The sequence below is a fragment of the Cyprinus carpio genome, chromosome A2, assembly GCF_018340385.1.
Source record: "Cyprinus carpio isolate SPL01 chromosome A2, ASM1834038v1, whole genome shotgun sequence".
In the NCBI taxonomy this organism is placed as follows: domain Eukaryota; kingdom Metazoa; phylum Chordata; class Actinopteri; order Cypriniformes; family Cyprinidae; genus Cyprinus; species Cyprinus carpio.
This window is the reverse complement of record NC_056573.1, coordinates 5,236,852-5,263,128: the sequence shown is the minus strand read 5'-3', so window position 1 is coordinate 5,263,128 and position 26,277 is coordinate 5,236,852. Positions and strand designations below refer to the sequence as shown.

At 37.4% G+C, this 26,277-nt stretch overlaps 1 protein-coding gene across 1 annotated transcript in view; it reads left to right on the top strand.

Annotated features, from left to right (window-relative positions):
• Positions 1–26,277, top strand: part of LOC109098856 (low-density lipoprotein receptor-related protein 8-like) — a 95,209-nt gene that overhangs the window by 23,272 nt on the left and 45,660 nt on the right. The window contains exons 3-4 of the mRNA XM_042714169.1: positions 9,834–9,956; positions 22,402–22,524. Of these exons, the coding sequence (XP_042570103.1) occupies positions 9,834–9,956; positions 22,402–22,524 (246 nt within the window). The remainder of the gene's footprint in view (positions 1–9,833; positions 9,957–22,401; positions 22,525–26,277) is intronic.

Genomic DNA, 26,277 nt, shown 5'->3' with positions numbered 1-26,277 from the left:
TAAGTACAGTTTTTTTTCTTTTTCTTTTTTTTAACAAAGATTTTAAGTATACTACCATTGGACAGTTAATACAATTAATCATCTTTTTTTTTTTTTCAAGGAATATCCTCATTTTCATTTTCGTCAAATTAAAAACGGCATCTACACTGACTAAATTCTATTGATTCCAATAGTCTTACATTAGCATGTTGCTAAGCTAATCACACAATACTCTAATATGGGAAAAACCATACTAAATGGTAAAAACAGTCCGTTATTATCACTACTTAAGTACTGAATGAAATCCATTCCTCTCAAGTTCATCGCAGTGCACTCTTGGGATTCCAAGTGAACCATACCGTTACCAAAACGTGACGTGTAAGCTCTGCTGATCACAGATTGGCCGGAGAGAATCGTTGCTTACTGCGTCACTGAACTTACGACACAAACACAACAAAACCGCTAGATTTAAATCAGCATAGCCAGCCAACGGTCGAACGCAACTGTTTTGAACGAGTGCACCTTTTTTTAACAATCAAAAAGCTGTCTGTTGCGGAAGTACAGACGTTCCTCTTGCTGATAGCAGAGGACTGGATCAGGGTAGGCAATCAGAGCAGGGAAGGCATATGGAAGGGAGGGGTTTGCTCCGAACTTGCTTGGAATGAATCGTTTCGAAATCATTGGCAAATGACTCTAATATTAAATGTATATTTTGAGAAAATTACAATGTTTTTTGATGCATTTAAACCTGTTGTAGGGGACTCCAACACAATATTAGGACACTTTAAAATACCATATGACCTGCTTTTTAAGAATTTGGCTTTATACTGCCTTGGGTGATATAGGATAATGACTTTATGGGAAGTAACTGTGAGAATAAATACAACTTTTCTTTCTTACACTATAGCCAGAGACATTAGAAATGTTTTTGTGTACAGAGATGTCAGGTTGGACATCATCAGGTCTGAAACTTGCTAATGATGCTGAAATTGTAATTTTTATTTTATATTTAGCAGCGCATGGTCATCTTATAACCTGAAGCTAATTAAAAATAGTTATCAGTGAATGTTGATTTGATATGTTATATACAGTTGGAATGGAATTTTAAACCAGTGAGATTTTACAGTGAGCAGCCCTACTTTGAGTAATATTATCTAGTTAAGACACATTGTTCAGATGCAGTTTTACATTCCTTACATTTTACATCCCTCTCTTTCCCTGTTTCTTTGTAAAACAGTAGCAGTTCCTCCCTGACAGATGGCACTAGTTAGTGAAAACGGTTATTAGTGAGTAAACAACTCTGTAGTGAATCACTAGATCTCAGAGAATGTGCAGATGTCCTCATTGTCTTTCAAGCATCAAAGCTTTACAGTTTCATTCGCTTTAACTGAAATGCATCACAATATCATCTGCGTGCAGGCATCTGCACATATGCAGTTTTTAATTAGTAACTTGTCCAAACTTTTTAAAAAATAAACATTATTGGTTACACTTTATTTTATGGCATCCTTATTACAGTTGTTGGAAACTCAGAAGTGAAGACCAGGAGACTCTTGGGTATCTTCAGCAGGACTCTTTATTGAGAACGCGCTGCGTGGTCATCAAAAGTCTAACAGAGGCAGTGATACATTGTAGTTTATATACATTTAGGGGGCAGTGCTTAGAAATGGAGATAAAGCACCTGGGTGATGACCTTTAACAAAGCATGCAAATGAAGTATTCGGGTATAGCAACCTGCCCCATTTCACCAGTCCTAATCCAATCAGAATAACTACTCAAAGACTGGGGCAGAGGCACCAAGAGCCATTACAAACAAAAGGTGATATTCTCAGTAATCTGGTTTATTTGACTAACAATAAGAGAACAGGAACTGACAGGAACCTCTTGCTACAGACTTTGCTTAATAGAATCATTTGCCTGATGTCATCATATTTACATTAAATGCTCAATACAATGTACTTCACCCTTAGTTTTTCATGTAATGCTATGTCAGAACATAGGATCAGCATATTTTAAACAGATTCTTAAATTTGTTATCCCACACAGTCTAATTATACATTTAAGCACTGAGTAATATGAAGTAACTACATGTACTTACTATATCGTTAGGGTTAGGATTAGGGTTTGGTTTACTTGCATGTAATTATGCATAATTGATGCAATTATTGCATCCAGTTGCTGCTGATCACAGCGTGAGTATAAGTAGGCAGCAATTGAACCCCACATATGAACCTACCCTGAGAACCCGACCCTTAGACCCGGCATATAAGCTGTGGCAAATGAGACGTGGCGACGGACTTGGCGTCTCCGTTCCCTCCTTCAGGGAATGAGGGTTACCATATGTAATTGAGATGTTCCCTTTCAGTCTGTCACTCTCAACGTCACATCGGGTGACCGACTAATAGGGATCCCTACCAAAGGGCCACAGCGACTGCCCCTTCTAGTGTCCTGTGAAAGCCACCTGCATTCCCCTTCTGCCAGCCTCCATTACATACAAACAACTGGTCTGAGATCCTGAAGCTTTGTGTCCAGTCTACGTAACATCTTAATGCTCGGACGGGACAAAGCAAAGCTAAGGCTGGGTCTGTCTCCTCCAGGGGCAGTACTTGCAGGCTCAACACCTGATCCCTGAAGGGAGTAGTGGGAACCTTGGGCACATAGCTGGGTCGGGGCCTCAGGGTTACCTGGAAATCAGCCGGCCTGAACTCTAGGCACAAATCGTCGACCAAAAAATGCGTGCAGACCTCCTACCCTCTCGATGGAGGCCAGTGCAAGCAGGAGCAGAGTCTTCATTGAAAGAAACTTCAGCTTGACTGTCTGCAAAGGCTCAAATGGGCACTGCTGTAGTGGTGTAAGCAATAGAGTCAGGTCCCAAGAGGGTATAGAGGGGGGCCGTGGAGGATTTAGCCTTCTCTCCTCCCTAAGGAACCTGGTGATCAGGTCATGCTTTCCCAGCAACTTCTCTTCCACTGGGTCGTGGTTAGCAGTAACAGCAGCAACATAAACTTTAAGGGTGGAGGGAGACAGCCTTGGCTCCAACCCTTGCTGCAAAAAGGACAGCACGACTCTGTGAGAAGAACACCACTCAACGAACAGGTTCCATTTCAAAGTGTAAGCGTGTCTTGTAGATGGTGCTCTCGTTGAAGTGATGGTGTCAACTACCTCTTGGGGTAGGTCACCTAGAACCTCCATGTCCCATCCAGGGACCAGACATGAAGTTTCCAGAGGTCTGGATGCGGGTGCCACAGGGTGCCCTTTCTCTGAGTCAGTAGATCCTTTCTCAGAGGAATCAGCCAAGGAGGGGCTGTCATGAGGAGCATTAGCTCCGGGAACTAGGTCCAAGTGGGCCAGTAGTGCACCACAAGCAGGACCTGCTCCTCGTCCTCCCTGACCTTGCACAGTGTCTGTGCAAGAAGGCTCACTGGGGGTAACGCATACTTGCACATGCCCTGCGACCAGCTATGTGCCAGTGCATCTGTGCCGAGTGTTCCCTCGGTCAGGGAGTAGAACAACTGGCAGTGAAAGGTTTCTGGAGAGGCAAACAGGTCTACCTGAGCAGCTCCAAAACATCTCCAAATGAGCTGGACCATCTGGGGATGGAGTCGCCATTCTCCCGGGAGCGCAGCCCAGTACAGCTCGTAGGCTGCTCGGTTGAGCAGCCCAGGAATGTGAACAGCACGAAGTGACCTCAGGTGCTTCTAACTCCAAAGGAGGAGGTGGCAGGCGAGTTGCAACATGCGACGGGAGTGCAGACCACCTTGTCAGTTGATGTACGCAACGGTTGCAGTGTTGTCCATGCAGACCAGTACATGCTTACCTTGTAAGTGCCCTTTGAGACGGATCAAGGCAAGGTGCACCGCCAGTAACTTGAGGCAGTTGATGTGCCAGTGTAGTCAGGGCCCCGTCCAAACCCATAAAACTGCAAGCCCATTGTACATAGCCCCCAAGCCAGTGGTTAAGGCATCTGTGCGGACCACAGCATGCCTGGAGACCTGGTCTAGGGGCACTTCTGCCCAAAGAAATACAAGGTCTGACCACGGGGTGAAGGTTTGGCGGCAGGCTGGTGTAACTTGGACCCGCATTGCCACGCCCACCTCGGGACTCGGCCATGGAGCCAGTGCTGAAGCAGTCTCATATAGAGCCGCCCCAATGGCGTGACTGCCGCTGCAGCTGCCATATGCCCCAGGAGCCTCTGAAATTGTTTCAGTGGGACCGCCATCCTACTCTTGAACCTATTCAAGCAGTTCAACACTGACTGAGCACATTCCTGTGTGAGGCATGCTGTCTGTTCGACCGAGTCCAACTCCATAACGAGAAAAGAGATCCTCTGCGTCAGGGAGAGTTTTTTCTTTTCCCAGTTGACCCGAGGGCCCAAAAGGCTGAGGTGTGAGAGCACCAAGGACCTGTGTTCACACAACTGATCCTGAGACTGAGCGAGTATGAGCCAGTCATCAAGGTAGTTGAGAATGTGAATGCCCTGTTCTCTCAGAGGAACCAGGGCCGCCTCCGCAACTTTCGTAAAGGACCTTGTACTGATATGCCCATCCTTCGAAACGCAAAGAGCAGAAATGGCCTGTGGCGCGGAAGGATCGACACATTGAAGATACAGTGTGATACGACACTGGATCGTCCACAACTCCCTGTCCCCTCTGGGGACCTAGAGATAGAGGAAATTGCTCTTTTATCGAGCAAGTGGGCACCACTGGCCAGGGACTTTCAAGAACCTGGGACACGGGGGTTTCAAGAATCGTGTCTTGTCCGTTTCCCGCATGTCAGCCAGAAACAGCCAGAGATGGTGCTCCTGGACCACCATAGTGGGCATCGCACAACCCAGAGACGTAAACTTCGTTGCTCGTAGCGTGAGGTCCGTAGCGGTACGGAGTTCTTTGAGAACTTCCGGGTCGTGACCAACCTCGTACAAGTCTCTTGGTGCCTTAGCCTGGTGCACTTGCAGAGGCAGCTTCCCCACAGGCCGTATAAGCACTGTCCATCAGAGCCGACGAATGCCTACAGGCCCGGGAAGGAAGCAACTGTTTGCCCCGTCAAGTGTAGCGGCATTTGGACACAACTGAATCACAACCGATCACTCCACCTGGGGTAATCCCGTGTACCCCCTTACCATCGAGAGTGGTGAGGGAGGATGGGCCACTGGGGCAGTTTCTGGCAGTGAAAGGTGCCGTCCACGACCCAGTCAGTTCATCATGCACCTCCGGGAAGAAAGGCACTGGTATGGGGCCCTGAGAACCAGCGCAAGCTACCCCGAGATACCAATCGTCCAACCTCGAGGGTTCGGGACGTGGTGGAATTTTCCACTTGAGCCCAACACTCTCAGCGGCCCGGGAAAGCATAGCCATCATTTCAGGATACGAATCCGGCACCACTGGCCGCCCAGAGGGTGGCAGTGCTGACGGATCTTCCTTGAGAGAAAAGGCTGGTGCACCCTCCAATGCAGCGATCTATATATACGATCGTCGGGGGAGCTTCAGAAGATACAGGTGTTACCCCCGTGGTGGGTCCAGCCTGCTCTCTCGACAGCTCCACTGGTTTCGAAGCACGGCGGATGGAGGGGTTCCCCTCAAAGGGGAATTCCTCACCGTCACCGTAAGACCAGTCCAGCCAGTGACAGAAATAGGGTGCCCCCAGCTGCCACCAGAGGGAACCCCAGATCTAGGCATGGGCACTCCGCCCCTTTGCAGGAAACGGAGTCTGGTCTGCAACTCCAAGACGGTCATCCTCCCGCAATGGGAGGATGAGTCATCCACGAAAGCCACCTCAGCGTGCTTAATGCCCAGAGAAGTGAAGCAGTGATCGTGACCATCACCCGGCGCCAGTTAACGACCGCATTCCAGAAACGCACAGATAGAAAGGCATCTTTCAAAAGACGTTCCACCCGTGAATGCTCTTTTAGAGAAGTTGCTCTTTTAGTGTGCTGAAGCGCACAGGGGAGATGGCTGCCTACAACTCAGAAAGGGGATAGTGCAGCCTGCTGTGTGCAACCCACTCGACACGGGAAAACTACTGCGGTGAAGCACCGTACCACCAACACAAGAGCCCTCAAAGAGCATGCTTGACTTGTCTTGCAGACTCAAAGCAGGAGATCAGGAGCAGAACGATAGAACCGCTCGGCTCCAAAGCAAAAAGCTGAATATGCGGTGCACCTGCTGCCTACTTATACTCACGCTGTGATCAGCGGCAGTTGGATGCAATAATCGCATGCCAATGAGCATTGGCTCATTTAGTTTACACTCAAAGTAGATTGGTCTATCTAAGCGATATCCCAATTCATCGGTCACCCAATGTGACGTCGAGAGTGTCTGACTGAAAGGGAACTCTAGTTACTAACTACACTTACATCCACTTCCTCCCACTCACACACACCCCCATCCAGCTCCAAAAAAAAAAAATTCACATTTTCAAAATTAAATCTATCATTCCGACTAAACTCACTTCAAATTTTAATCTAAGCATACAAACAGCTGCTCTGTGTTTTGTTTTTTTTAAAGCACACAATATGGTTTTTCATTTTTCATTTCATGTCACATATTCCCAAATGATCACAGCAGTGCAATATTCCCATGTCCCAACAGATTATGCATTTTTTTTATATTTTGCCTCTCATGCAATAAAAACTCTGGGGATCACAGAGCATTTTGTACATATACATGATAAGGTTAATCATTACTATTATTTTTTTTAGTCTTTTGGATTAGATTTTCATCTCGGTAAAACCAAAACCAAGTTTTTTTTTCTTTTTTTTTTTCTTTTCTGGCAGCCATATATCAACGTGCAAAAAACATTCATAACACATTTATTTCTATAGCACTTCATAAAATACGATAATGTTATTGTTCAACTCAATTAAGTTCAATGTTGATTTAATTCAGTAGCAGCATTGTTTGTGTGTTGTGTGGTGATGTTATTTGACCACTCACATTTTCTTCATAAAAACTGAAAATGTACTTTTTAAAATGAGGTCATATTACATATTCTTAAATTTAACAGCTGCACCTGTAGTCATAGAAAAAGGGGGCAAACACATTCATCTGACCTAATCGACCTTTTGCTAAGCTCTGTCTTTCTGTGCACAGTGTAATTTTTTTCTGCAAAATGTGCTCATAAAGTGGTCAAAATAAATTAGAAATCATTTTTTACTTGACCTGGAATTTTATCTGATGTTTTTCATGCAGTAGCATTTCTAAAAAGAGACAATGTAAACTATTTTTATATGATGTTTTTCTTTAAATAAATAATTAAATTATGCAGTAGCATGGCTAAAAAGACTAAAATTTAGTGTAAAATTGCATTTAAAAAACCACACACACAGACTTGCATTAGAAAAGAGTGAAGTGAAAAGAGTTGGTCAGCGTGTTTCCAAAGTGGGCCAAAGGGTCTATCATGATTACAATCTGTTCAATAAATGTGTGTTTCCTGTTGTGAGGGGAAAAAGAGAGTCTCTGATGTAATGTTCCTGTTAGAAACACATTCTCAGATGAGTCAGATGCACAGCTTGAGGATTCGGGGAGGGCTGCGGGTGCATTCCATTTGATTAGACACGTCCCTGTTGGTTGGTTACTGCCCCACACCACACATTGCATTTACCAGAGTCCAAGGACAATAGGAAGCCTCACAGAGCTGTGGAGAAAGAAAATTATGCAATATTGCTGCAGCAGATCCTTCAGGTTTGTCGACAGGTCTTGTGGAGTTGTGTTAGGATGTTGTGATTGCCGTCCACTGAAGGTCTGTGAGTGTTTGTGAGAACTCGGCAGGTGGAGCGCAAGCCTCTGTATATAATATCTGCAGCTCCAGACTGTTGTCCATGCTCTGTTGCATACAGCTCAGTCTGCTCAGATCAGTGAATGCAGCAGTATTACACAAGCGAAATCGGTATAAAATAAGAATTCACCCTGTCTGTTTTCTAAATGCATGTTATTTATCTTATTGTGAACAATTCATGCATGCATCCATTGTTTAAATTAAATTTGGTACATATATATATATATATATATATTTTTTGTCTTATCCTCTTTATCGCTTTGAAAACCTAAGAACCTTGTGGCTGTTCATCGGTTCTAAGACAAAAGCTTATTCAGTATCAGTTAATTTGGTGTACCAAACTATCATTATGCAAAGAAGAATTAAATATCTACCTATAGGCAGAGTGTGAACCAACGGCTAAAAGTAGCCTAATGTTAATGTAATGTTGGCTATAAACTACACACATCATCAACCCCCCTGTTTAGACAAGGACCTAATATGATGTCAGGAAATATTTTAACACGACTGAATTTGTAAAGTGATCACAACTCAATAAAAACATTCTAAGTTACAAATTCAGATGCTTTAATTTACATAGTTATTCAATAGCGAGTAAATTATGGAGAAATTGATCAAAAAACATTCGCATTAAAGAATATTATCATTGACTTCAGTCTAGCCAGAGCACTCAAAATTCCTGTTATAATCAATGAAGCTGTCCATACACTGTATCATAAATGAATCTCTTACTTACGTAATTCATACAACTGCACTTTGTCGCATATGATGAGAAAATTTGCGATTCATTTAGCACGTATTTAGCATGCAAAAACTCTGAGGTTTCAGCGATGACTAATGTGGACGCCTCTGATTGGCCATTGTGTTCCTAAACTCAACAGAATCATGTGTGATTGGTTATAATGTGCAATGCTGTAAAAGCGCGTAAAAACTAATTGTGATGTGACATGAACTGATTTAAATTTATTAAAGCAATCAACAGTTTTCATTTAATTTTCATTTTCATTAGTTCCATGTTTCAAGTATTATAGTTTTTTTTGAAAAACCAGGGGACCTCCAAGTAAATTTTTTGGGGCTTTATGGGGGTCCCTTAATGCTTATGAGAGGTCCATGACCCCCCCAGCCTCCCCTCAATTCAAACACTGATTATGATTTAGTAAATCTGCATGAAATTTCCAATATCCTTAGAAGATTCTTATTTTGTTCTAAAATTAAATTGATCACACAATAATCTGTTAAGGGGGCACCTGAAATACTTACTTGCATAACTTGAAAGTATATCAGATCCAAGTCAATAATTGATTCTCAATTTTGAAGAAGCAATTGGTTCAAACCATGAAAAGTGTCTGGCAGTGGCGTTAAATTTTCTTCTCATAGCAGTTAAGGAATTTGATAAACAGAAGTCTTGAATAATATTGTTCATATGAGAAATCCTAAATTTAGAAGGATGTCTATCTATATATTCATCCGGTTATAATCAGGTTATAATCACCGCCAATTAACACATATTGTGTAATTGTAGTATATCTAGCTTTGAGGTCATCTATGACATTACGGTCTCCAAAAGATCCTTGTTCTGGGTGCGGACATTATATACATGAATGAAAATGATTTTGTCTAAGTGTAAGACTACTGCAAGCCAATGGCCATCCATATCAGCCTTGTGAGTAATGATTTTGTGAGTAATAATTTTACCTGGGCATTATTTATGCATACAGCGACATCCGCAGACTGATTCGACTGATTTGGCTTCACTTTTCAGGACTTGTGCGGCACACTTGGTGGGGATAAATTAAATGTGATCTGCGATGACGTCATAATCGCGTTAATTGACGTGCTATAAATGTGTTAGTTTATTGTGCTAAAAAACAAAAACTTCCATTTTGATTTCATGGGGACTTTAAGTGTTCTTTCTTCAGTTTACATCATAGAATTATTATTATTATTTTTTTTTTTAATTAATTTTTAGTTTTTAAATACCAGATCATTTCAATGTGGTCTCAGACTTCTGCATGCCACTATATGAATGCTTGTTGCTTAGAGAGTGTAAAAACCTTTAACTCTCTCTTTTCTTTCTCCAGTGAAGAACACATGCGCTCCCTCAGAGTTTTTGTGTGCGAACGGTCAGTGTGTTCCCGGGCGTTGGCGATGTGACGGAGAACCCGAGTGTCCAGACGGATCAGATGAGGCTGATGCCACCTGCAGTAAGTCACATCATAAAAGTCTTATCACTTAAGTTTATCTATCTAAAGCAGTGGCTCTCAACCTTTTGGATTTCAAGGTCCACCTTTGTCTGAGATAATATTTTAAGGCTGTTCTAGTATTTAATAATTTTAAGATTGGAAATCTGGAAGTTTGTCGAGGCCCTGGGTTGAGAAATACTCATTTTTGCAAAAACAACCACAATTGTTTGCAAAATCAAGCACAATCATGTTTATAGTATGGCACTGATGGAAGTTAATCTGCAGAGCAATAGTCGCAGCATTAAAAGAATCATGTACACAACTTCTAACAGCTCCAATTACATATTTTTGAACAGAAGATTTAATATAAGTGCTTTAATATAAATACAAGCTTCACATTTCAGTTGGTTAAGCCTCTACAACGCATTGCAACTGAACCGAATCAACACTGAACTAATTAGAGCTGAATAATGACTCTATTGTCTTCTGTGGAGCTGCTTTATACAACGAAAATAGTGGCAACCTAAAATGGAAATATCTAAATTAAATGGTTAAAATATTATTTAACATCACTCAACCAACCTATAGTAATTTATACCAACAAAACAAGCCTCTAGAATAGAACCATCTATAATGCATTACTGTCACATGTGGCACATGTAAAATCTCTTTTTTTTTTCTTTGGTAATCCAAGGGGTTAAACTTGTATTGAACCCAGAAGATTCCTTTGGGCTACTAACATTAAGCACGCTGCTGTAAACCACACCTGATGTGGAGTCGGCCTCTCAGTCACTGATTGGCCACCCAGTGTGTTTGTTGTGCAACAGCTTGATTGTGTTTGTCTGATATTTGGTCTGATTTATCTAGTAAGTGTTGTTTCTTCTCTGAATGAAAATCAAATGTGATCTTGTAGTGTTCATGTAGGTAGCATCAAGTCATTTACACTGAATGAACTCATGGCTTTGTGACCGTATTCAAGGCTGAAAATCAGAGTGTGAACTTACAGTAGAAGCAACATAGAATTCATTATTTCCAATGGTTTTCGTGCCCTTGGAACAAGTTATAGGAGTGTTATTTTATTCAGGGGAAGTTCATCGGTTCAGCTCATCTAGTATTTAATTACATTTTCACCTTCTGCCATTGCATGTGCACTTTTCTCATGAATGATTCAGTCGCCATCCCCAACCAGTTGAGAAAATATCTGTTCAGTGATGATATTCAGTGGGAAAACATAAGAGATATTAAAAGAATGGGCTGTGTATGCTAAATTTCATTAAAGATGAATGAGTCCACAGCTCAATTCTACCCTAACATGAATCTTCATTACTGTAAAACAGAAAAAAGATCAGATTGACTTTATGTTGTTGTCCTGTGGATCATACCATTATTTGATATGTTTGTCCATACTTTCTTTTGAGCATGTAAATATGTAAGAAAGAATCTAGCATTTCTAATCTGAAGCATATGAAGCATAAGCTTATTATAAACACAATAGTTCCAACTCTAAATTCTGATTAGATCAGCTCAAAGCCATTGTAAACGTACACCTGTGACCACACATCATCTGAATTATGTATTAATATGCCAAGTTGCTGCATGGCTTGGCAGCTGTAAACAGTCTAATGAATTAATGAACCAGGCAGAGGAACTAGAGTCTTCATGCTGAACATCTGTGACACAAAATCTAATTTAAACCTGGAAAAAGACAAAAGTATTAGGATTAAAAATGTACAAGAAAGTTATGACATAATATTTAAGATTCTGCAGTATTTTGTTGTTTAATAAGACAAGACACCATGCCCAATAAAATTACTTTTTTTTTTATTAGCAATACTACTAATAATAATACATATAACTATTTATTGGATAATAGTTATTGTGCAATATTATATATTTCTAATGCAATGATGTATATTATTATTATTATTGATAATAAGTCACACTTTTTATTGGATGTGGTGCCTTACTGTCTATCTACACCTAGCTATTTTTTTTAAATAATATTATTGTTGTTAATATTCCAGTATATTTAATAATAATAATAATAATAATAATAATAATAATAATAAGTTGATGTCTTTTATCAGTTTTATTTAAGTGCTGTTTTATAAAAGCAATACATCATACAAGGCCATGTGTTACAATGGTTGTACGTCATGCTTTGAATTATGCTTTTTACCTTATTACTGTTGCTTTCTTTAGCCGCCATAGTGCTAGAAAAGTTGTTTCAGTGTGTTCAGCTGAGCACATGGGTACATCAGTTCACTGAAACATAACATTATTTCAAACAGGTTTAGTCTGTCCAATAGACCTCTTGTGGCTGTTTTGACAAGTGAAAAAAGAGACACGGATCACATTGATTTAATGTGGCCAATGTGTGTATTTTCTGAACTGCACAATAAAACCATGGCCGTGTTTCCATGACTACTGTACGATGGCATCTGTAGGTGAGGAGAGCAGCTTTACAAAATGAAACGTCATCTTAGATTGACTGCAGTACAGATATGAGCCGTCCCAGCGGTATTCCTGCTTTTGGCGCTCCATGTCTGCATTAACTTCAGCATAAAGAGACCATCATGTTCTTTCATGTTCATTTTGTGGATGCCAGTAATGTAGACAGAAATAATAAGTAATTTAATTTCCGCTAATGCACGGGAATATCATTGTGTTTGTTCCCTTCATCAGTAGACTGCTGCTCATTTTACGTAGGCTGTTTTGAGAAAGTAGTTTGCATGCTAATAGGATTTTATAATTTTTAAGAAGCATCTTCAACAGAAATGTCCAACAAAAGAGTCTCCTGATGCATTTAAATGGAATAAATACTCAAGGGCCATTTTAACAGAAGGTCCTCTAATGAATTCACACAGTAAGACTGATGCTTTCTGGAAAACCATTAGCTGATGGACAAGATATAAAAAAAAATAATCTGTATACTTTTAAGACTTGGAATTCTTTCTTATAATATTAAATATTCATTAAGAATTAGAATGATTACAATTACATGACTTTAACACACATCCCCTGCACAGTAGTCCAGTAATTTACTGTTAACCTATTGACAGGGACGAGAGAGGACCAGGCCTTACTGTTAACCTATTGACAGGTTTTACATAATTTTAGTCAAAATTCCCCAAAAAGTATGTTAAATTCAATTGTAATTGTTTGTATTGGAAATAAAATTGAATTATTCATATCATAATTATAATTATATATATATATATATATATATATAGAGATATATATATACATATATAGAGGGTATATATATATAATTTTCCATCTCCTTTTGCATAGACCCTTTTGTCTAGCAAATGGAATACAGTTCTTAGCACAGACTTTCAGTCTTGGTATGCTATCATATGTCGTCAAATAGGACATATATTCGAGGACGATAATGCCATGTTCTAGTTGACTGAAATTTGTTAATACTGAGTGTCCTATTACAACTCATTACAACTGAATGATTGGATCCTCTCGAGTCGACATATTTTCTCCAAAAGCTCTATGTCTGTAGCAAAACACAGTGGTAGCCTCATTCTTGTTTAATTTGTCTAGCTGCCATAAACAATGAAGCATTTCCTTTATCCAGCAATATCTCAGCGGCTTTGTTTGGCGTTTTGCCTCAAACAACCTTCTTCAGCATTCAGGTCTTGTCAAAAAACCATTACAAGATGACAGTCCTGAGATTGTGCCCTAAGCTTTTCAGCATCCTCAGACTTTCACTGTCTCCTAATCATGCTTGTTGCAATCTGTCTGTCTACAGTAAAGGCAAAACTGCTGTGCATTGATATATATACATATTATCAAACGTCGTGGGAAGTTGGGGAAGTCGTGAAATTTATTTGAGACTAAAGTCGTGGCCTAGTGGTTAGAGAGTTTGTCTCCTATCAACATACAACCCTAAGGTTTGCACAGGTTAGCCTACATTTCGTGTTTAAATTTATCTAGCTGCCAAAACAATGTTGTGGGTTCGAGTCCTCTGGTCGGCAATTACCAAGACTGAGTGGCCCTTGAGCAAGGCACTGAACCCCCAACTGCTCCCCGGGCACCACAGCATAAAATGGCTGTCCACTGCTCCGGGTGTGTGTTCACAGTGGTGTGTGTGTGTTGTTCACTGCTGTGTTGTGTGTGGACTTTGGATGGGTTAAATGTAACAAAATCATGTTAAATTCTAAGTATGGGTCACCATACTTGGCTGTATGACATATAACTTTCACTGTCACTTTTACTTTAAAACTAGCTGCTTTATTACAGTACATACAGTATAACAGAATTATGTTTAAGTGTAGAATCTCTTTAATTGATATAATTAATTCCTGTGATTAAAAAAACTGAGTTCACAGCATCATTACTTTAGTCTTCAGTGTCACATGATCCTTCAGATATAATTCTAATATTGTGATTTGCTGCTCAAGAAACATTTCTTATTATCATCAATGTTGAAAACAGTTTTCACTGCTTCATATTTTTGTAGAAATTGGGATACTGGGATAAGTTTAAATAATAATAAAAAACAAACAAACAAACAAACAAACAAACAAATACTTTCATCAATCAATCATTAATTAAACCAAAAAAAACATTAAATAAATACATAAATAACATTCATTTTTTTTTTTTTCAGATTAATGCAGTTTTGAACTTAACTTTCATTAAAGGATCCTGAAAAATTATCATATCATGGTTTCCACAAAACTATTAAGAAACAAAAATTGTTATCAACATACCATTATTAATAACCAATAATAATTGATATAAATTACTATATAAGCTGAGCTTCACACACATCCTCATAAACCCAAAGGTGCAGCACATTCCTGTAAAAGACACACACACACACACACACACATGGCTTTTCGGTCTGTCACACACAGTTTTCATGCTGTAGTAACCTTGTGCTCTCACACTGGTGAAACACTACTGCAGGAGCACTGTTCTGGATGTCTTATTTAATAAATGATGTTTCCATGTTCAGCACAATTTCATATTGCAAGGAAACACACAGGAATTATAAAAGCTGATTTAATGGATTTTAAAAGGAAAAACAGTCAAACCCCCTTTCATAGGGAAAGCATTATCGACTGAAAGCTAAGAATGTTTGTGATCTCTAAGGTCAAAATACAGCACAAATAGGGTTTTGCTGCCCCACTTTATCTAATTGACTGCCATATGCTGTCCAATATGTTTAGTAAATCACTGCTTGACTACATGAAGTCTTTTCCTTAAATATATCGTCTGTCTGGCTGTAACATTACCCAGCTATAATCAAAGGATTATTACTAGTTTACCGATCTGTCTATATGAACTATAATACTAGCTGAACTAAAACACTGCTTAAATAATGTATTTAAGCAGAGGAATAAACAAGGTCATTTCTTGATATGGGTCAAATTAAAGAAACAGAAATATATATATATGACCACTAACAATATATAGTTAAAAATGCAGGTACTCTAACATGATTCAAGCTGTACTATTGCTCTGTAAATGTTTAATAAAGTTAAAATTGAATTGACAAAAGTGAGAGATGTCAGCATTTACAAACCCTTGTTTATTTTGCCCATTTATTTGATTTAAAAATACAATAAAAACAGCAATATTGTGAAATATTATTACAACTTAAAATAACTGTTTTCTATTTTAATATATTTTAAAATGTAATTTATTCCTGTGATGCAAAGTCATCCATGTTTGGATGGCATACAGGTTTGGAATGACATGATGATGACACAATATATATATATATAAAAAATATTTTTTTTCGTAATATATATATATACTAGATATATATATATATATATATATATATATATATATATATATATTTATTTTTTTTTCTTTAGTTTTTATCCCTCTGGTGCTCTTCATATGCAGAGATAAGTATATGATCAAAAAAGAAAATACATCTGCATTGATTATCCATTTGATCTTATGTTAAAACATAATAACAAAAAAAATCTAAGCTTTAATTGAAGTAAAACATTAAGGGGGGGTGGGGATGTAACACTGTAAAATAAATAATTTTCTCTAATACATATTACATAATTACACAATTATTGGTATCCTTAGAAATTCTTATGAGTAAGATATCTCTAAAGTATAATCCCATTCATATTTACAATTTTTAGCACACCAGGCTGATTATGAACATGAAACTATCCAGCCATTGCTTCCTGTTTCACAGGAATATAAATATGAGGGAAAACAAAGGCCAAATTGCCTTAATCATCCATCACAAGGAGTAAAACCAAAGAATATAGTTCTGATGTGCAGCAACAGATAATTGAGCTTCACAACTTAGAAAGTGCCTTATGAAAAGAGCTAGAGCATTGAAAATCCCCATTTCCACCATCAGGGCAATAATTAAGAAGTTCCAATCAACTAAATATGTTGCAAATTTGCCTGGAAGAGGACGTGTGTCTATATCGTCCTAATACACATAGAGGAGAAGTGTTTGAGTGGCCAAAGACTCTCCAAGGATCACAGCTGGGGAAATGCAGAGATTAGTTGAGTCTAGGGGCCAGAAAGACTAAAAAAAAAAATGCCACACAGCACCTTCATCACCACATGTTGTTTAGGACAGTTTCAAGAAGAAAATCAAGAAAAGAAAATGCTCGGATTCAAAAACAAACTCCAGCATATTCATTTGCCAGACACTACTGGAACTTCAAACAGGACTGGCTTCTATTGTCAGATAAAACTAAAAAATCTAAACTAAAATCCTTTTAGCAGCAAACACTAAAGATGGGTTTGGTGCACACAGGAGTAAAAATGTACCCCATGTGTACAATGAAATATACTGTTGTATATTTAATGTTGTGGGTGTATTTTTCTGCTGGAGGTCCTGGACATCTTGTTCAGATACAAGGCAATCATTGATTGTATCAAATAACGACAAATAAAAAATGTAAAACAGACTGTCCATGCTAGAAATCTTATAATGGACCAATCTTACAACAGGACAATGATCCAAAAACAAATTATCAATTCATAATGAGATGTCCCCCCATTTTAAATTCTTATTCTTCAATGAAAGTTTAGATTTTTGTACATTTTAAAAATAAAAGATCAATAGTATCAACAAAGCAGATTTATTTTCACAGACTTTTTGGATCATATTTACTAAGGATACCAATTCTGACCGCCTTCCACCCTCCCACCCATTTTGAGCAGAGTTCTGAATATGAAATTTCCTTATGTTTCCTTATGTTAAAAAAATAAAATGAAAGTTATAGAAGTTTACGTTTTACGTCCATGAAAACCTGCATAATAACACTATTTTTAGCGTAGTACATGAAACAAAACATTCCAAAACATTCTACATTACATCTACTTCACAAAAATCACAACAAAAAAACAAAACATCTTGTTTAGTAAAAATCTTTGTTTTCTACATTTGAGGTTGTTGTCAAAAAAATGAGTTTCGGTAAGATTTTGTTTGGGCACAGTACCAAACATTTCTATTAGATGAAATCCATTTTCTATTAATTTCTATTGTGGTCATTTTTGACTGGCCCATTTAACCTTTTTTTATTATGGCCATGATTATTTTTGGTGTTCACATAGCAAGTGTCATAACATTGACAAAGTTTCATACCATTCTGATGAAGGAAAATAAAATTCAAGAAAATCAAAACATAAATTTTTTTGTCTAAAATGACAAAGTGCACCAGCGGGTTAAAGGTGTTTTGTTGTTAATGTTCCAAAAACACATATTCTTGCCTTATTCTCATGTCATTGATCGAGCCAATATATAGTTTGTTGTTATTCTCTCTGGTGTGACTTCTGGCTTAGAAATGACACACTGCAGCTTTAAGTTAAAGGTGACTGCATTAATGTTCCAGCACATGATATTCCTGTGCTCTATTTCCATATGGCAGCTCCCCAACAACAGAATTGGCTTCAAGAAGTGTTGGTCAGTTTAATGTGTCTAGAGATTAACAGCGATATTTGACTCTGCTGATTTCAGTGAAGTGGAGTTAAGAAGCTCTTCATCAAATAGTCATCAGCAAAGCCAGATGTCTCCTCTGAGTTCACTGTGACCTTTTCATAACACCGTTCTCTTTTACCTCACTGCATTTACAGCACAAGTGCAAAGTCACATGGGAGCAGAGAAAGCTCTTCTGACCTTGTTATCATTTGTTCCTCGCATGCTTTCTCACTCACTCTCCTTCTCTCTCTTTTTCCCACTTTTCCACAGTCATCTCAACCTCATCTTGACAGTATTTTACACTATTAATCTGCTTTAGGACATAGCAAAAATTAATAATCTGTTATCATTTACTCACCCTCATGTGACTTTATTTCTTCTCTTTATTTCTTCATGCGTGCCTCAATAACAATCTTAACAATAGAGCTAAGATTCAAGCTGTACTAATGCTCTGAAAATGTTTAATTACATTAAAAAATAATTCAGTCAAAGGGATAATTGACCCCCCCCCCCCAAAAAAAAAGATGCCATCATTTACTAATGTGTATGTATATATATATATATATATATATATATATATACATATATATACACATATATATATATATACATACATACATACATACATACATACATACATACATACATACATACATACATACATACACATTAGTGTATACACACAAACACACACACTATATGAAGATCAGAACAACACTGAAAAAATGGTAACCTAAAAATGGAAACATCACTCAAGCTTTATTCAAGCCAAAAAAATTATTTCATATCGCTGAACCAAACCTAAATATATTAATTTCTACCAACAAAGCTAAAGTTTATGGGTTACGTCAAGTAGAAAAAGCTCTATAATAACAGATGCAATGCAATGTAATCAGGGTGCAATTTGTGAAAAAAACAGAGGGGGGGGGTGCTTTCGAAAGTTTTTATGAAATGTTTTTAATACGACGGAAATTGTATTTAGTGTGATCTCAGTTTAATAAAAACATTGTAAGCCTACGTTAGGCCTATTAATTGTAATGAGCTTTTTGAAACTCCGAATCAGTTAAACCATTGCGTCGCAAAATGATTCACTGTTTCGAAGCGCTTCAATCGGATCGCGTATCGCGAATCATTTGATTCAGATCGGGACTTCAAAGCGTGTATCGCGAATCATTTGATTCAGATCGGGATGTCAGAGCGGGTTTGCATGATGTTTTTTTCCCTACCGGGGATAAAAGTTATTCAGCAGAGGCAGGGATGCATAGACCAGAGGGGGGGGGGGGGGAGGGGGATCCCCCCCGGCAAATCGCACCCTGTGTATACAGATAACAGATGCAATGCAATGTAATAACATTTAGAATACATTATCAGAACTAATAGAGATACTGGACACAAACTATAAAGTAATATATATATATATATATATATATTATCATTTTGTAATCATACATTTAGTTAACAATGATACTGAAAAGAATTGATTAAAAATAGTTCCATCTAATTACTTTCACCAAACGTTCATGTGCTGCATATTTTTTATGCTTGTATTTGTGTCATTAGCTCAGCAACATTTTACCGTTCAAAAATGGAACATTTTCACAGTCTGTGATGACACATTTCAACAATATACTTTGCATTATGTTACCTTTGCATCAAATCACAAAAAATAGTCAGTGCTGCTGTCAGAGTGTTTCTAACACAGTGGCAATGGGAGTGATGATAAATTTGACATTGTCCTGTCTTCTGACTGCCATTATCAATCTCTCTGTTTTTTCTTTTTCCTATTTTGAGTTTTTCTTTTGCTATTTTAGCAAATGGTTTAGCCAAAAGTTTACCCAACTATGACAAATTCTGCTTGAGAAACCCAGAAATGTGAAAAGGATATCAGTTGTGAACTAAGTCTCATGTTTTTGATTGGGACACATGCTATGAAGAACATTCTAAATCTGTCACTTCTGAGGTTCCATGTCAGATAGATGCTATCAGCTGCCTACATAGGCTATAGACAGCGAGACAGCTCAGTAGTTGTTGGAACAGAGCTCCAGATTAAATGTTTCCTGTTGATGTTTTCACAATTAGTCTATGCTTAAAGCATTCAAATGATTTAAGAAAAAATCATAAATGTTTCACTGATCTTTTGCTCTTTCTTTGTGCATTTATACAATGACTAGTCCATAATACATTCACTAATTCACTTCCTCTAGTTGTGTAAGCATCTGCTATGTCTGGGTTGGTGCCTTTATACTTACACACACCCTCCAACCTGCACACTCAAACACCACATTACTGCAATGCAGATCCCCCCCCCAAAAAAGCATGGAGTGGCATGAAGTGTTATTGAATGACACTGTTGGTTTTCAATATTTCATAGCCAGGTCGGCTTGAATTCAGTAAAATAATAAAGTCAGGAAAATAAATGACAGTATGAATGATACTGAAGGTTTGACAGAGGCTGCATTAATGTAGAAATCACATGTATCACTCATTTAAATGATGAAACCAATCCAGTGATGAATAATAAATTCGCTCAAGAGCACGATCATAAAAACAGCAACCCTAAACACACCTTCCCATACACCCCGATTCCAAACATAATATGGCTAGGCTAATTTGTATAACTTGTTGAGCCGTTTTGAATTCTTTCATGATGTAAGGCCAGTCGAATGGCCCCGGCAGACTCATTGACTGTGGCGGCTCTCCAGGCCTCTGCAGCCAGAGATGATTTATTTAAACCTGCATTTCTGATACCTCTCAAACTGTGATCTAATATCAACAGACAGCCTGCCAAATTGAGCAGACTCGATGTGACTGTGAAGGAGAGAGGGGGACAGATCTGGTAAAATAGGGGCCACAGACCCTCTTATCAACCACCTGACCCTGTTTACTCTCACTTAAAGAGAGTTCACGCAAACATTATAATAATGTCATTATTTACTCACCCTCTGTTATTGTGCCTTGCAGGTTTGGATACAGGTTTTTGGGTACAGTATCCCATCAACTGAGGATTTTTTTTTAGCTATGATTTAACAGTTTTTTGTTGTTTTTTTGTGATTCAATTCAATTCAAGTTTATTTGTAAAGCGCTTTTTACGGTACAAATCGTTGCAAAGCAACTTTACAGAAAATTAAGTTTCTACAATATTTAGTAGTAGCTTATCAGTGGTGACTGTCAGTTTATGTGCATATGGCAGAAATGTACAGAAAAATCAATTAAAGACGTAATCAAACAGATGATAAGCACTATTTACAGCAATTATTATATGATGCAATTAAACTTATAGCAAAATGTGGTACTTCTGTATGTTTTTTCAGGGTTAGCATCATCTGAGGTCCTCTGAGGGGTTGGCATCATCTCTTCTCAGGTGTTCTGGATCCAGACTGGAGCTAGAGAAACAAATAGAGACATAATTAGTGTAGCTGCTGTTCCAACCAAGTAAAATTAATTAATTTAACCCAAGCTAAAGAATAATAATGCGCATTTGATCAGATATAACTGCAGTCCAAAATTATGAAATGCATTATCTGAATGCTTGTACTCATTCTAGTATATTAAAATCATCATAACATTGCTGGTAGGTTATCATTGCACAAATCAACACACCCTCTACGTTTAAAATATAAAAATTAGAAGAGTTCTAAACTAATGCACTGTCTTCACTGTATCTCAGACGCACATTTAGTCACTCACACAGATCACGCTGCGTGCACGCGCAGACATTCTTTTTAGCGCCCAGACAAACTTTTTAGCAACATCTCAAATGCATTAAACAGCACAGATATATTTGCTGTTTGCGATGGTGCATTGACTTGATCCATGATCGACATTAAGGGCTGCTTAAGAATAAGCATGCACAAATAGAGAGATTGTGTGAACTTAATTTGTCATTTATGGAACCACTTTTAACAATCACGCATGGACTTTAATCCCCGCTTTTCCTCGGGTCACCGTAGTGTTGTGATGTGTCACAATCACGCAGCAGCAGTGATGACAGAATGCACTTGAGAAAGTTTAGAGAGGAGAAATCAATATTAGCATATAATTTAGCATTTCTAATATGCAGTATTAGCATATTAGTAATCCCTAATATGCTCTAAACTGCATTTTGCTCCAGCTGTATAACACGGATGCTAAATGCTGCTGCTAATATAATCGCTCCTGCATACAATGCAAACTGCTAACATGACACTTAGTTAAACTTGATTATAGTTGCTCATTTTTTAATTCAATTAGGCAGACCACGCAACTTAGATGTTGATTTCACAGTTCTGAAGCAAGCTGCACTGTAAGCCCTAGCCATATATTTGAAATATTTGCCATATCACATATCTCAACGACACACACACAAACAATCTGAGGAAATTCGGTTTAGAGGTTTCCTGTGTGTTTTTATCATATTTGCGATCTCTCATTTCTCACTGTGACAGACAGCACTGATCTGAGGAACACAGGGAGATCAACAAAATGAGTCGATGCCGGTCAGTTTACTTGCCACATGTTTAAGGCTGACATGTTCAAACATTTGTTTCTGTTCCACAGCAGTCAACCAGACGTGTCCTCCAGAGAAGTTTGACTGTGGAGGGAAGTGTGTGTCGCTGTCCTGGCGGTGTGATGGCGAACGAGACTGTGAAAACGGTGAAGATGAAGCAGACTGTGCAGCAGGTAAGTCTGCTCTCTTTCCCAGACTGTGTGTTTGATTCTCCGCAGGGAGTTTTGTTCAAGGCTGAGGTGATAGTTTGAACTGACTTTCACCCTGATGCTGTGGACCTGCTTTAGTCGTGACTCAAAAAGGCACAAAGTGGAAAGAAAGACCTAGTCCTGAGCACACTGTTGTCTTGTTATGTGTATATTCTGTCTTTTATTTAAAATCTCCAGTACTGGACAATTACACTGATTGGACAATTTTAGTACTAAATAATTACAATTAAGTGTTGATTAGAGCATTTGTTTTATGTCTGCTCCGGTGTGTAATTATTAAATTTACAATGAGTTTTGCAGAGTTTGAGCATTGTAACCAGGCAAAAAACCTGTCTGTTGTGCGTTGTATTGGTCTGAAAGAAGAAAGTCATATACACATAGGATGGTTTGAGGATGAGTAAATCATGGGTGATTTTCATTTTTGGGTGAACTTTTAAGCATTCTGATCCACAAATGTGTGCTGTTTATTTATTAGTTTACAGGACATTAGGAAGTTTAGATACTGAAATACTTCTAACACAAATCAGAGAAATAACTGTCCTATCATTCACTAGTGGCCAACCTAAAGTTTTATAATATTAGCCCTTCTATTACAGTTTAGAGTGAGTCGTGCAGCTCTATTTTGGACTAACTGTAATTTTTACAAATCTTTACTTGCACTCAACTCAACCACACCACTAGACAGTAGTCTAAATAAGTAAGAACCATTGTTTGCACAATTTGAGAAAAGCAATATTGTGTAAAAATTTTCACATCTATTAATAACTGATAGATCTGTTTTGACCACTTCAACCTGCTATCTAGTACTCCAAAAAGTCTGGTTCCCTTTACCTGTTCAATAAGCAAACGCTTTACAGCAGGCTTCCTCAATTAGTTTTCGCCGGGGGCTGAATTCTGCCAACGATACCAAGCAAAGGGCCACTGACATATATATATATATCATATATCGTATATGTACACTGGATGCAACAAATCATTTGAACTTTGTGTTAGCACGTCATAAATAGAACGAGTTTTCTGTTTTTTTCAGTTTTCTGTCGGGGATTTGTCACGCCGCATCCAGTGTAGACAGCATCACTAATTATAATAAGTTCTATTATCTCCGGTGTAGCATGATGTAAGGTAATGTCGCTTTCTGATGCTGCATTTGAATTTTCATGCCACTTTATTTGAAATTAGCGCAGGCCAAACATTTTTCTCTCGCGGGCCACCTATTATTGAACCCTGCTTTACAGACATATTTAACTGTGGTTTGGATTTAAATTAAAAATTTGATCCAAACACAATGCTTTCGGTTTTTGTCAGATTTAGAGCCAACTTATAAATCCATACCCACTTTAACTAATTGCAATTCCTCATACAGATCAGTAGACAATTGTTCAATTTGCTGTTGCTGGTAAACACAATGTTGTATCATCTCCGTACATAAATGTCCTTGCACACTATAGAGGAAGATCATTGGTAAAAGTAGAAAATAAAATGGTCCTAAACAGCTTCCTTGAGGCACGCCACATTGCAACTCTTTCACTTCCAAATAACTTCCATTATACAATACACATTCCTATTAGATGGATAACTTTTAAACCAGTGTACTGTATAAGAAGTACATTTATAACATTTCAATTGTTCCAGCAATAATTTATAATTCAGTACATCAAAAGCTGAACTAAAATCTAACAATATTACTAAATTGTTGTTATCAATCTCTGCTAAGCAATCATCTGTCATTTGTGTTAATCCAGTTCCTGTTGAATGTCCTTCCTGACTTGCATGCCGAAATTCAGAGAATAAATTATTCTCCTTAAAGAAGAATTGAATTTGCTCACAGACTATCGTTTCAAATACTTGCCTCTGTGTAATGAATATTAAAGTTGTGTAACCAAGGAAACGCTGTATCACTGCTGTTCCATAACACCACCTGCTATAAGAGAGTGAATTTGCATTTTCATTCAGTCCATCTGCTGTTTTTGTTTCGTTCAGATGTTTAACGTAGTATAGTTATACAAAACTAAATTATATAAACTAAACCATTCTGTTTTTACTTCAATTTTTGAAATTATATAATCTAATTTTAAAAATGAATTAAAAATAATTAATTTAAAAAAAAACTGCTCATGCTGCATGTATGCATCATCTTTGTTTGTTATTGTGATTAAATATAGTGGTTGCCTCTCATTTTAAACGGAAAAGCCTTAGTTTGTTTATATGAAGAGATTACTTTTGTTTGTGTTATTTATTTATTTGATTTGGGGGTTTGTTTTAAAATTTCAATTAAGTTATGTTATTCTACACATATTAATTTCACAAAGAAATGGGCAAGTAAATTGTATCATGTAACCAGTATCATGAATCGTATTGCATCGAGAATTAAGTGAATCGTTGCATCCTTAAGAATAAGACATTAATATGTGCTTTATAAGTACTCATAAACAGCCAATATGCTAGTAATATGCAGATTAATAAACAACAAGTTAATAGTGAGAATTAGTCCTTAAACTAATGTGTTATCAGTAAAATTATAGATACTCTTCAGAATAATGTACATTTCAGAAATTCTTTGTTAATGTGGTAATCTACATGAAAAGTAGTAAAATGGCTCAAAAGTTAGTTCTAAGGGAAAAAAATAATAATATTATTTGTTTGCATATGCATTTAAATTAATACTTTATTATTTTTAAAAGTGGCTTAGGTGTCTAGAAACTATTTGCTACAGTATATTAAGCTTAAACTGAATGCTAAGTTGCTAAATGCTATTATTCTTAAGGAGTAGCAGAGCATGTCCTTGACATCCTATGCCATGGTTTCCTTGATAAATTGTCTATAGACTCTTGGTTACTGATGTTAGTGGCAGAGCTCATCCATGTGTCATGATCATGGAATGTTTCAGCATTTCTGGTGGGAGGTGCTTGAGCTCTGCTTATTAAACACGGTTGTTTTACCTCATCCAATCAGACATCCTCACAGACCCCCGCTGTGAATCCCGCTGCCCTACTTTTAAGACGCTGTGAAAATTGACTCTTTCTCTAGCTTCCCCTTCCCTTCCTCTTTGTAATATTATCTCATCACTGTCTGTCTTCACGGCATCTCACTCTCCCTCAATTTACCCCCAATCTCTCTCTATTTTTTAATTCTGCCAGTTAAAATAAAGAATAGTTTTGAAGGTGCTAAAATATGATCATTTTGAGCTACTCACACATAATAATAATAATAATAATAATAATAATAATAATATATAAAAAATATATCTAAAAAAAAAAAAAAAAAAACTAAATTAAATAATGTAAATATTGTTCAAAGTCTCTCTCTCTCTCTCTCTCTCTAACACTATCTCTCTCTCTCTCTCTCTCTCTCTCTCTATAACTCTCTAAAATGTGGTAACGCTTTACAATAAGGTTCCACCTTATTAACATTCGTTAACATGATCTTACAATAAAAAAACACATCTAAAGCATTTATTATTTTTTCATTTGCTAATACATTATTAAAATTATTACAATTAAAACAATGAACAGCTGTATTTTTATTAACTAACAAACAATTTTTAAAACTGTTACAAATATATGGATTTTTGTTTGTTAACTACAACCTTATCTATAAAATGTTACCATAAAATTTTATATATATACATTTGTATGTAATAAAGTATAATATAATAACTATTATATTTTTATATTACAAAAAATCTAAATAATTGTAGAAAATGTGAAAAAGGCATAG